Here is a 14,001-nt window from a genome sequence, read left to right as displayed (position 1 = left end):
ACAAAGCTAGGGGCATAAATTGGGTTGGAGACCCCCTTCATCAGGAGCTCCCACATCTCCAGCGCTCAGAGTGATCTAGCATAAGGATGGTTGGAATGTGCCACTACTATCAAAAGGTGGAAATGAGGCTCATTCGAATGTCCATACTGAGATCATGCGAGAAGATTTTTATTCCTACCCCCACTTTGAACCTAGCTGGTAAATGTGAAGTGCTCTGACTATCAATGATATGGCTTTAGCTCCAGCATGAATTTGTGCCTGCAATTTAATGGCCATTCCCTATCAATCTTGGAGATCTCGAGGTTTCTTTCTAGCACAAATGGGGTGATCTGACATCTTTCTATTCTGTTAGGTGCTTCATGAATGGTTTGAGTAAGGGACAATGGCTTCTCATAATAGTAAGGAATGTCTGTACTATAAAGACTGTCCTTTTTGAAGTACATACCTAAATGCTTTAATTAGTTCATGGCTTTTCCATGGCTTGAACAAGCTGAGAGCTTGAGTTAGTTAAAAGCCTCTTCCCAGCATTCAGTTCAACTGCCGAACTCTATTTTGTGTGCTTAGCTTTCAAGCTAGCACTCGTTTTTAACCACATTTTAGGCAGTTTCCATGCAGATTTTGAAGGTATTCTTTGAGCATTTTATTGGGCACTTTTCCTACAGTTCCTTCATCTATTTCAGCTGCACTCTTCACAAGTTCCATCCGACTTGTCTGGTAGATATGTCTTCTATTTCTGCTTCCAGAATAGGCAATACTCCTGTCCATATTCAGCTTCATTTGCTATTGAATGGCCATACTGCCACATCTGAGTACATAGTCATAGCTTGGATTATGATTAGAATTCCAGGGCGTCCATGCAGCCAGGAATAGAATCCCTGGTTAGATCTGCGGAGAGGCAAACTCAATGCTCACCCTTCCCCTTCCCCCACCACAACTCCAACATTGTGGTCTAGCTTATGACTACTGTCTACTTTCTTTCCTCTGGTCAGTTACTAATCTGTGATTTCACCTTAATGCCCACCAAGCTCACGTTATTGAAGAGTCTTCTATGCAGTACTTAACAAAGACCTTATGAAAGTCTATGTACACCTTCTGATTATTTTCCCCATATGTCACTTCATGAAAAGTTTGTTTTCAGGCAGCATTTACTTTTTCTAAAGCCATGTAGGCTCTCATTTATTAGGTTTTCTTCATATAGTTCCATTTGTCCTGCTTATTAATTCTATTTTTCTATTATTGAGCTCCTACAGATCACCCTTCAGTTTCTAGGTATGGCTCTGTGGTTGCCAATAAGGCTTGTATCACTGTTATTAGATATTGGAAATACTTCTGCCTATTTCCAGTTTGTTTGAACTTCCCGAGTGATTCACAGAAAATAACAGTCAGTACTTCAGAAGTCAATCTCTCATCTCTGCAATTCCCTGTAGCCTAGTTAATGTATCCTGAGGGGTTCAGTCCTTTCATTTCATTTAGAACCTGTGCTTCACTTATGGTGAAGTCCTAGATAACATCTGAGGTCTATATCATTTGGATGGAATATATGTGCAGCCTGTTTAAAAAAAAAAAATCCTCTCAAATTAGTTTTGTGACCTATTCATTCTTCTGTTCAGCTCCATATGCCTCTCTTAAGGTCTTAATTTCTTCCCTAACTGCTTTATTGCTGTTATTGACTCCAGAGATTTAATTTTTTAGAATTATGTTTTGCATTTAATTCTCTGTCCCTCTGCAGTTTTTTTTGGCACCTCAATCTTTTTTTGTAATCTGCTTCTGTAAAATCCTTTAACTTGGCCCACTGGGCACGTCCTCCCTTCTCGACATATTCTATAAATCATATTTTATTCCCAATCTCCTGAACTTCAGCTACAATACGTTGTACACAGTTGATGACTGGTGATATGGTGGGAGACTGGGAATGGCCCCAGGCTACATAAAATAAGTCATAAGTTACAGTTGATCATTCCTGAATGCATTCGTCTTGACGGGACCAAACAGAAAATCTCTGTGGGAATTGCAGGCATCCTAACTGCCTTGAACCATTTCCCTTTAACTATAGACTGTGTATATCTTCAGTAATTGATGCTAAATGTGGAAGAGCATGCAAAACTACCTGCTCAATTGCTTCCCAGTTGACAAAGTGATGAATAGCTCCAGAATAGTGTAGTGAAGTGTAAAAAGTCAATGCATATGGAATGCATTTTGTTTTCTTTCATGGTATCTTTTTCCTTAATTGCACCTTGCAGCTGGTGGACCTGATCCCTGTCTTATGGCTCAGAACCCCAGGCACAGAAAAGGTCCCGATGTATGCTTTGATTCTGATGAGCGTGTAAGTATACAGGTTTGGATTCAGGAAGAAAAACAAGCAGCAAAGAAATATCTTGGAGTTTTGTTATCGGCTATTTGTAAAGTGTAGTGACTCATGAGGATGTGGCCAGATAGCAACTTTGTACAGATGTGATACTGCTCTGGGCCATAGTTTCTTTATTTTAATAACATATCATAACTGTTTTGGAATGTTAACATAAAATTAACTGCAGCTTTCAATATCCTTTCTTCGAATACTCTACTTCCACGCATGAAATCTGATCAGTTGTGACTGGAGTGTGTCCCCAGGTTTGGAACCCAACTTTTCTCATATCCAATTTATCTGTCATACCATGAGGCTGTACAATATTGGAATATTTTTCAGGATAGGTTTTACATACCAGCTGGATGTATCTCTCTACCCATTTCAAATTTCATGCATTAAGTTTGAGTTAAGAAAGTCAGTAGTTGTTTACCCAGGAGACCCTGTGGATAACAAGCAGGATCTCAGCTTTCCTTGTATATTAGGGAATATTACAACCGAGAAAGTCTGCATGTTCTTTATTATTATGAAGAACCATCCATCTCAATCTGTCTTTGTTACTATTTCAAACACCCTTAATATTTCTCTTATTCAAGCAACTATCGAATACCCTTTTAAAATAATTAATAGGCTTTGCTCCACCAATCTTTAATGGCTTAGTTTAGAGAATTCTACATTCTAGCCATCCTTCACGTAAATAATCTTTTTTCTAATCTTCCCTTTAATTCTATTTGTGATTATCTTAACTTTGTTACCCCTCATTAATGCCACACCGACCAGCGAAAACAATCCATCATTATTCTCCTTCCTGACCTGATGGCTTCTATCATGGAATTTTTCATTAAAATGAACAGTTTGCCTGGATCAACTTTGGAATTTCATAATCTTGGAAATTTCAATCAGATCATCCTGAAGCCTCCTTCAAAAACAATTTTCTTTTAATTCTAAAGGTGGTACGAGGAATAACAAATGTAGTGACTTTAGTAATAATTAATTTTCCAAATTAATTTAATTTTTATAAATTTCTGAAGACGCTGTTCTGACTTTTCTACATTAGACAACACTTGTGTGGTGGCTTTCATTTATTAATTAAGAATTGCTTGATTGAGTTCATTTGTTAAGACTTTCCAATATGTACTGAGTCAGATTGCTACACATCCTAAATGAGATACATTTAATAAAGGATATAGTGCATTTATCCAATGTAGCCTCATGCTGCCCATATAAATTTCCATCATAACTGTTTGGGGATGCGGTCACATAAGAAACCTTCCATATTATGTATTTAAGATGGTTAGACATACCATACCTGCAGCTAGCTGAAAATCTAGCTATTCGTGATCTCTCATGATGCCAAAACTGTCACGTGGGGTCCCCACAAGTCCTTTGCGTGAAAGTACAGTAGCACTGTTGCTCACAAGCTTGACGTCTTTGCTGATTGATGTGTTATTGTGTGTGTTTTTAATTTGTTAATAGTGGGGTATTTTCTGTTTTGTGATTTACACTGTGACCTTTCTGCTCTAGGTGGACGCTCACATTAATTCTGCCAGCAGCCAGCAAAATGCATGAACTCATCTTGTTTGTCTCTTTTTTTTGTGTTCCCTTCCTTTATTCTTCTTGCTACTTTGCCCGTTGTTAATAGGATGAGCCTATATGCACAACGAGTCGTGCCTCTGCCGTGGCGTCAGCTCGTCTCTTCATTTTACTGCAAGTTTTGATGTGGTGCGGAGGGTCAGTTACTTTCAATGGATTTTGTTCTTTAGTTTCCTTCTTAGGTGTGGTAGTAACATGAAATTAACACCCTATAAATGATTGTGGTCCAGAGCGAACTTACTGTAGTTTTATAATTGCAAAGCAAGTCTTCATAACTAAGTTTGTCTTTCCTTTTTGAAGTAGATTCTTTTTTTAGACATGTTAATTTCGAGCTCATTCTAGAACATGAGTAAGAGTTTACACATCGTGTATGTGTTATTTAATAATGCACTTGAATTTATTTTCATAATCAAAAATATGCTTGATAGATTGTCAGCTTTGAAGATAAAAATTAAATATGAATATAGCATATGAATAGCCACATTAATTGTATTTCAGTAAAGGGAAATTACATTAAAAATAGCTTGACTTAAAAAAAAAACAACTTTGTACCACAAATGTTACACTTCAATTTCCTAGAATACAAAATATATTGAGACAATGTAAATTTTTAACGGAACTTTTGAGATGAGAACTTCTGAGATTTTATGAAGATAAAATACCTGTAGGTGTTTTTGTTTTAAGTTTACAAGTTTGATATAATGTAGGTGTTAATGTAAATGTAGTTCCCCATTGTTGGATGATTGTGGTAGACAAGTAGGCCTAAAGGTTCCTCACAGCTCTGGTCCAAATACTAACAGGACCTGTGATTCTGTTCTGAGTCAATACTGATGAACCAAGCTCATCAGGTGATTGATTGAGTAATTATTTTTCCAACTAGAATAAAAAAGAAAGCTTCATTATATCCTTGTTATATAACTGGGGCCTTCTGGATGTGGAAAAGCAAAATCCAGAAAGGGTCTAATTTGTTCCATGCATACCCAAACCATAAAGTTACCTTGGGGGTTAGAATTATGATGCATGTGCATATCACAAAATTGTGCAATTTTGTGGTATCTGCTTCTGGTATATGCCAGGAGTGGGTGCATTGCAACTTTTAGCCCTTCGTTGCCTAGATAAAAACAAAACAGTCATAATTGCTCATATGAACTTAATTCAGAAGTGTTAAGAGCTGATAAAGTAAATCTGTAGCATTGATTTGAATTTCCAACATTACATTTTTATTTTTAAAGTTATTTCATTTTGATTATAACAATCTCTGTCTTATTGAGCACGCTGTTTTACACTGTTGGGGCAATGTTAGAACAAATAGAATGAATTATTTTATTTAAGATTAGGCAGCATTTTATCACATTTTATTTAACTGGGAAGTGAAGCACAATCCTGTGTGACTACTATTCATACAGAGAGAGATAGTTTCCATCTTACAAATGAGGAATGCCATTTAGCTCATCTTCAATCATCCATCCATATTGATGCATCTAGTTGTCTCTAAAATGATTCCAGGGTTTTCAGCTTCACTACTGTATCCTCAACTGTGAATCATTCTTTATAAGATCATAAGTAACAGGAGCAGGAGTAGACCATTTGGCCCTTCAGGTTTGCTCCACCATTCGATAAGATCATGGCTGATTTGATTGTGGCCTGAACTCCACTTTCCTGCCTGCACCCACCCCCCACAACCCCCCAAAAACACTGACTCCCTTGTAGATCAAAACTCTGTCTGACTCAGTCTTGAATCTATTCAATGACCCTGCCTTCAATGCTCTCTGGGAAAGAGAATTCCAAGAAAGACCAACCCTCTGCGAGAATAACTTCCTCTTCACCTGAGTCTTAAAAGGGGACCCCATATTTTTAAACCCTAGTTCTAGATTCCCTCACGAGAGAAAACATCCTCTCAGCATCTACCCTGTCAAGCCCCCTCAGGATCTCGTATGCTTCAATAAGATCACCTGTCATTCTTCTAAATGCTAATGAGTATAAGCCCAACCTGCTCAATCTTTCCTCATAAAATAATCCCTTCATCCCAGGAATTAGTCTAGTGCACCTTCTCTGAATTGCTTCCAATGCAAGTGAATCCCTCCTTAAGTAACAAAACCAAAACCATGCACAGTACCCCAGTTATGGTCTCACTAGTTCCCTGTACAGTTGACAAGGAAGTATTCAATGAACGGCATGGCACTAGGAAGTTCTGAGGAACAAAGGGACCTTGGCGTGTGTGTCCATAGATCTCTGAAGGCGGAGGGGCATGTCAGTGGGGTGGTAAAAAAGGCATATGGGATACTTGCCTTTATCAATGGAGGCATAGATTACAAAAGTAGGGAGGTCATGTTGGAGTTGTATAGAACCTTGGTGAGGCCACAGCTGGAGTACTGTGTGCAGTTCTGGTCGCCACATTATAGGAAAGATGTGATTGCACTGGAGGGGGTGCAGAGGAGATTCACCAGGATGTTGCCTGGGATGAAACATTTAAGTTATGAAGAGCGGTTGGATAGACTTGGGTTGTTTTCGTTGGAGCAGAGAAGACTTAGGGGTGACCTGATCGAGGTGTACAAGGTTATGAGGGGCATGGACAAGGTGGATAGGGAGCAGCTGTTCCCCTTAGTTGAAGGGTCAGTCACAAGGGGGCATAAGTTCAAGGTGAGGGGCAGGAGGTTTAGTGGGGATGTGAGGAAAAACTTTTTTACCCGGAGGTTGGTGATGGTCTGGAATGCACTGCCTGGGAGGGTGGTGGAGGCGGGTTGCCTCACATCCTTTAAAAAGTACCTGGATGAGCACTTGGCATGTCATAACATTCAAGGCTATGGGCCAAGTGTTGGTAAATGGGATTAGGTAGGTAGGTCAGGTGTTTCTCACGTTTTGGTACAGACTCGATGGGCCAAAGAGCCTCTTCTGTACTGTGTGATTCTGTGATTCTGATTCTGTAGGAAGACTTCCCTACTTTCCTTGAGTGAAGACCTTCCTGATATCAGTTCTAAATTTACCTTTTACTTGAATGTCACCCTTGTTTCATGCAGCAAGAGCTGAATGTAGTATTCATATAATGGCCTAACCAATGCACTACGCAGTTTGATCATAATTTCCTATGACTTGTATTCTACTGTTTTTGGCTATGTAGCTCAACCATCTGTTCTCTTTATTGACCTGCTGCTCTGTATTGTTTCGACATGCATAGCTTTGAGTCTGAGGGTCATTTCTGAAGTCTGTGCCTTTTCACATCCAGCCCTAGATCAATTGTCACATCCAGCCCTAGATCAATTGTCATACTGTGGCCGAATAAGGGTAACCTAAAGCCCCTCACTGAATTGCACATTCCAATTTGCCAAGTTCCATGACCAAACATTCAATTCTGATTGATCTAAGACTCCGTTTACTTATTAATTAAACGTTGTGGTCTTGAAGGGTCTCATTGCCAACAGAGTAATACACAATGCAGAACACTCCTGTCCTTTATAAAACAACATATCATCAGCTTCCCAGATAAGCTTCCATGGACAGTAAAATCAGATGGGAGTGTAAATCACATTGTCAGTCTGATGCCATCCATTTCCTGCCAGGCTGAATATTGTACTGTGCACCTTGTGTGTAGTTTGGTGAGAATTTGGTGAGAATTATATCCACTATCCTTTGTTTAAAATTTAAAACCACAAAGTCTAATTATTAAGTGAACAGAGCCTGAGATCAGTCAGCATTTAATTGTTCTCTGGTTAGGGAATTTTGCAAATTGGAAGAACTGCAGGTCTAATCCTGATGCTTGGCAGGACTGTTAATGTGGAGTTGGAGAGGGGGATGCTTGTGAAGCATTGGTGTGATGAGTTGGACACAAACAGCTTTTGACGTTGTTCTGCTAGTTTGCCTTCATCATTAAGCTCCTGTTTGACAAGCCTTCTTGCTCTTCAATCTCAAGTTCTCACATTCAAGTTCGCTGCAAGGCTAAGGTATTCGGAATGCAGCATGCCGCCAACATGAGCTGTAACAGAGGGATCCCCTAGACCTGTCCAGCTATCTGAAATGTTTTTTTTTTCACAATCCCGACTAGTCTGCTCTGTGATAGCACTTGTACCATGAACAGTCTGCTTATATCCTACTTCAATGAACAAATGAGCATGTCATCAGCCAGCTGGCAAGAGGGTATCCTAAATGCCCCAACAGCAACCCACGTGTTGGATACCACTGATGGAACCTTGCAGAATCAACAACCATAATATGGAAACATCAGGGCAGTTTCTAGGAAACCAACCAAGACTTATGCATTGTGCACCTGACATGGTTATTTACTAGCTGCACATTGGGGAAAAAAATATTTTTCAGATGAGGTGTGCTGTCAACTCATGGTTACCTAATGGACACAAAGCAGTCTGTTACTGCCTAAGCTTTGGAAAGTTTGCTGTGGTTGCAAAACCATCCACCCATTCCTGCTGGACCCTGTTTGTCTGTTTGAATGTGTTGGCCCTGCAAAACTGGGCGTGGTGACCTGTTTTAGGGCATGGCAGGCAGGTTGTACACCATGTCACCTGGTGCAACCTGGAAGGATGCTGAGATAAAAAAATGTGGCCTCATAGTTCTCTTCATGTGCATGCAAGGCATGTCCACCTCTAGTTGTTGGCTCGCTATCTTGGTACAGCAAGTGGCTCAGGGAGTTACAGCCCCGCAGCTGAAACAGAGTCTCTTCAGACATTGCTTGGTCACTGAATTTTGTACTGTGCTCTTTGTGTGTAGTTTTGTCCCTATACTGGCTGCACTGATCCCTGCAGCTGCTTTTGCTCTTCTCCTCCCCTACAACCTTATGAGTTTTGCCAGAGTATTCATAGACTGCACGAGCCTCTAGAGTCATCAGATTTGGGAAAAATCGCTCTGTGCCTGCCCCAAACCAACACTCTGTAACAAACTAGGCTTCTTTCCAATTAGACTCACTGATCCAACAAGTTTCAGGTGAGTTCCTCTTGAGATTTCCTCCAGACGACCACCCTGATCAGAATCTTATCCACAATTACGCATCCAGCATTGCCTGTACCAAAAGGGCTGCCAGCATACCAATATCATTTTAAGGTGGCATCTGCACATAGGTCCCAGTTACTGAGTTGCTTTGGAAGAGGAGAAGAAATCAAAAGAAGCGTTTTTTTTTCTGACATGACACCCTTCTGTGTATTCCAAGCGTTTCCTTTTCTTTTAGATTTCAGATTTCCAACATTCATAGTTCTTCATCTCATCTGTATTATGAAATCAGGGCCAAGGGCTAGTTTGCAGGATGTCATCAAGGTTAGAAGGTATATAAGATTGTGATTTAATGCATGGGTCAAACCCCATCTGGAGTAATGTGTGTAATTCTGAACATTAATTCAAAGGAAGGTACTATTGCTGTTGAGAGGTAGAAAGGTAAGCAGAAAAATGTTCAGAAATGGGAATTTGTCCAATTCTGTGTATCACTCAAAATAATAATTTGCTCTCTTTCAGAATATCTTTAATATTGTTAAAATGGGAACCAAGACTGCTGTTTTTAAGTCTTCTATATCTTTTTTGGTTTCAGTGTCTATAAATGTAGCAAATACACTGAGAATTTCAGGAGCACGGCAATGAGTTTTATAGGGAGTGGCTCACCTCTGTTTATATTATTACTTGCAAGGCAAAATAGTTTGAGTAATTTCTCAGACACAATATGTACTTTTCCCACTGTGGGAAAGAGGTGGATTTGGCTTTGAAGGGCTGTCTCAATATTGAACATTGGCAACATGATGAGCTTCTTCTAGCACGAAGACCTTGAGCAAACTGGTCTTCCTTATTTTGTATGCTTCAACCGGTTGGCTCCATGTCACAGAGGCGGGAAGTTCCAGATGTTGCATTCCCAAAAAATCTGTAGTAATGAAGCAGACTTGCCTTGTGGTGGTGGTGAGCTGCCCTGTAGAGAGGACAGATTTTGAATTTCTTGGTACATGGTTGAAAGGGAAAAAGTTCAAAGAAAATTAGACTTTAATGTTGTATGTTAATGGAATTTCTGTCTTCTCAAGTTTAAGCTATATACTTCTTGGATTAAACAAAACTAGCCGTTCTTTTCACAGCCTTTGCAAAATACATAAAATATAGTGACAAAAAACTTGCTTTTATTCTGGACCTTTAACTTCTTGGGATGTTACAAAACACCTAACAAGCAATGAATGGATTTTGAAATGGATCCTGTAAGCAATCTTGGCAACCAGTATATTCAAACACTTCTTTCATTTCTGGCACCGTGAGTTGGCTGATCCTTGACGTTTGGATCAAATCCGATAAAGCTATTAGGGATCTAGGATTTGAACTTATTTGTTCAAATTTGGAACTATGATTCCAAGAAGTTTGAAGAGAAATTCAGGGGTGGAGGGAAAGTGTAATATATTCAAGCAATGGAAAATTCCAAAGTGCATAATATTGGCAATGATTCACAGAAATGTCGGATATCACTAATTCCAGAATGGGACTCTCAAGTGTTCTAAAATCACGTACTGATAAAAACCTGCACATGCAGAGTCAATGTCCAAGAAATGTGGTTAAATGCTGCCTGAGCTTAAGAGGTCACTGGCATTCCTTTTACAGAATGCAACATGGTGACTAACTTTGTTTTTTTCTCCCTTGACAACAGGAGGATGATTCTGAGTGTGGCAGTGGCTCTCGTCTGAGTCCATCTTTATGGTCAATGATAGGGATTCAGCTTGTTCTGCTCTGGCTGCTAAGTAGTGCCAGACCTTATCCATCATGACTGCAGAGAACGGACATCCATCTCCGCTTTCTGGACTCACCACACTGTAGCCCTGGATTAAACTAGGGAAACTTTTGTCCCCAGGCAGTAGAAGACTGACCATGTCCATATCCTGGTGTATCACTGTGTGAAAGATTCATTGTTGACTCTCCAAATGAAGAATGGTCAAGGTGCTCCATTGACAAGGTTTAAGAAAAAATTAAGTCATACAATGGTAGCAAATTGGATTGTCAGTACTGAAACCTGCCAGGCAACCTATGGAAACGCTAATGCATTTATACAAAGGAACAATTCATAAAAAAAAGTCCTAGATTTGCTTATCATCAGGTTCATATTTTGTTTAGCTTACTTGAATCAAGATAAAGGGTATTCTTTGTTCATGGCTTACATTGGCTGACTGTAGCTAATTTTAACACTACTCGTATGGGCTAGTATCATACAGGCACAACCAGCTGTCCTATTGGTGTAAGACCAGAAAGCTTAAACATTACCATGTTGGATACCAACCAGTAATTGCAACCTTTTTAAGGTTTTGATACACCAAAGTCCACTGATTTTTCTGTGGCTTATGCTATTATATTATTATTAGCTATTCTGTTACCAAAGGATGCCTGTTCCCCTCTCCTTCCCCCTCATTAAGCCATAACTCTATGCCTGATGCCCTTCATGTTTGCTGAAGCAAATGCATAATGATTGTTGTATCCCACACAAGAAATAGTGCTAAGGCTTGTGAATGACAAAAGCTGTCATTGTGGCGATTGAGTTTTGGACACTGATGCTTTTTTTGCATGAAGATGCTGCTACTATTTTCTCTTTTAGTTTTACTGTAGGAGTATAGTTGATGTGCAAGAGCGACTGAGTGAGCCAAATGTTGTTGATGTGAAGTTTAGATAATATGATGTAATATAACTGTTTCACTTATAACAGCTAAATATTGTCAAACATACCTCTCTCAAAATGCAGTGAGCAGGCTGAAAGGACGGGAATTTTACTCAAATAGCATTTCAAGATTTAGATTTTATATTTTAAGCGGATGGGATTGAGCCAAGAGCTTCCGTCACTACCATAGCACAATCCACTGCTGTGCAATTTCTGTAATATATGAGAAATAGGACCTGCACCAGTCATTTAATTGAATTACAGAAAAATTCCCAAAGTATTTGAAATGCAGCGAAGTAAATTTGAATTCAATGCCAAACAGAAAAGCTAATGTTTGGTAGGCAATTGATTCTATAGGAAAAATTATATAATATGAGCGTAATAATTGATTAAAGGCATGCAATTTGAGATTTCATATCACAGCTAAGTAAGAATTTTATTTACTAAAAATGTGATGTGATCCTAGGCAACTTAAGGCATTATATGTCAACAGAACAAAAAAAGGGTGCATTTAAGTTGAATAGTACTTTGAGGTAATACGCAACAATGTTCACTTTATATGTACGTTTCAGCCTGCCTTAGTGCACAACATTTATTGATCGTGCATAAGTCTTTTGTTTCATTTTTAAGAGAATCATCCTCTGGTCTTGGTCATAACTGGATGTAATTCCAAAGTATTTAAACTAAATTAGAATCCATGCTCTGTCAATATCAGCCACCTGGGGCTAAAGAGAGGGGAAATTTTCCAGAAAAAAAATTAAAATGACTAAAGAATTTAAATTGCAACAGTGAAAAAAAAAATCAAGATGGCAGCAGATCATTGCAGCATTTTGGTTGCCTCAGCCACCTATTTTCATTCAAAAATGGAGTACACCACAATGAGTTTGCATGATCAGTTCAGTATTTCAAAATATATAAGTAATCAGATGTTAATGTATGTGGAAACAGTATTTAAAATGTTTTGGTTAAGATGAAGATAGTTTTGTTGTAAGGTTGACTGATACCTTTTTGGGTAAGAGTTTCAATTGAAAGTCCGTCAGTCATGGTACCAAATTCAGTGGATTTTGCAGCTTTTGTATCAGTGACCTTTTTGTCAGCAGGATTTCAATTGTTAGCTTTCATTGATGCAGTGTCAGATTAGCAGGCAATTTCATTCATCTTAATTTTTTTTTAGAAATGGGCCAGGGTCAGGAAAATTGTCCATTGCACTATTAAATATGCAGTGCCCAGTGCTTGTGACCTAGAGATATGCCATGCAAAATTACACACATGATTTGGGGTTTGCCAAAGTAATACAATGGCATGTGATCAATGCATTGTCTCAGAATCCCTCTATCCTTTTTGAGAATGAGTCCACATTCAAGAACTTATCATAAGTTGAAACAAATGGAGAAGACGCTACCGGTGTTTGACAGTAAATAAAACACTGCAGATTTACCAATGGACTGCAGATACTATTCTACTTGTAACCTGACCTAGGCATCCCAAAGGCCAGACCACTTGTAGATTAGCAAGCATAGCTCATGTCTGTCCAGGCAGTATTATCCTCAGTTCACATATCTAGTTGATGCTTTCACTGACAGATGCAGAATTCACCAGCAAGCTACCAGTATATCAGGAACTGCAAGTACAAATATTAAAAATGATCCTCACTTTATTCTTTGTTTCTCCTCTTTTTAGCCTCCTTGTAACATTTATCATTCCCTGACAGATACTGCAGATAGCCCCTTTGCCCTGGTGATACCACTTTGTAACCGCCATTAGCAGGAATACACGAGCAGGAATACACGGGTTAACTCACCCCCCATTTTCTTCTGCCCCAGTAGAGTTATGCCTTGACTCCACTTGCTCTCCCTCAGTGTGTACTCTTTTTATAAATGTTTGATGCAAGTACACCCTGCTGAAATGATTGATACTAATGTAAGATCATGGTTAGCATATTCTGAGTTAAATGCTGTCATAGCATGGTTAACTGCCTATGTATTCCAGCCAACTTGCTATCAATAGGGTTTGGGGATGAGCTATAAGCAGAGAGCACATAGGAGAAGCTATGTTGTAGCATTAACCTCACAGCATCTATCTATGACCTTCAAGAGTAATCATTTTGTATAGAAAATAGTGTTCATTAATTAACTTTCATCCTGTTTGTTAATAGTGGTGTCACACTTCTGTGATGATGTCATGAATATTTCAAGAATTCAAAAATAATGAAGATTTATCTTGTTATTTTGGAATTTTTCCACATTACCATATCATTTTAAGGTTGGTTTGTATGTAAATATGAGGAAACTTCACCCAAAATGTTAAAACCTGTGGAGAAAAATTCAGATTTCTGTGCTTTTTCCATTCAATAACTTGCATTGTGTTACTGTAAATATATTGTCCTGAACACTGAGCCAATTTGGTTTTAAGGTTCTGGGAGACCTATGTTCATAAGGTTGAAGGATTGACCTGA

The 14,001-nt window shown here is 38.9% G+C and overlaps 1 protein-coding gene across 2 annotated transcripts in view; it reads left to right on the top strand.

The window, feature by feature from the left end:
* LOC144687340 (voltage-dependent calcium channel subunit alpha-2/delta-1-like) overlaps window positions 1–12,337 on the top strand; it is a 693,974-nt gene extending 681,637 nt beyond the window's left edge. For both annotated transcript variants that reach the window (XM_078553326.1, XM_078553325.1), the window contains 2 exons: window positions 2,241–2,323; window positions 10,551–12,337. In XM_078553326.1, coding sequence (XP_078409452.1) covers window positions 2,241–2,323; window positions 10,551–10,667 — 200 coding nt within the window. In that variant the 3' untranslated portion in view covers window positions 10,668–12,337. The remainder of the gene's footprint in view (window positions 1–2,240; window positions 2,324–10,550) is intronic.
* Window positions 12,338–14,001: the final 1,664 nt, after the last annotated feature.

This window comes from Cetorhinus maximus, chromosome 12 (genome assembly GCF_964194155.1).
Source record: "Cetorhinus maximus chromosome 12, sCetMax3.hap1.1, whole genome shotgun sequence".
NCBI classification, from domain to species: domain Eukaryota; kingdom Metazoa; phylum Chordata; class Chondrichthyes; order Lamniformes; family Cetorhinidae; genus Cetorhinus; species Cetorhinus maximus.
Note: the sequence above shows the minus strand (reverse complement) of the source record. Positions and strands in the feature narration are given on the sequence as shown.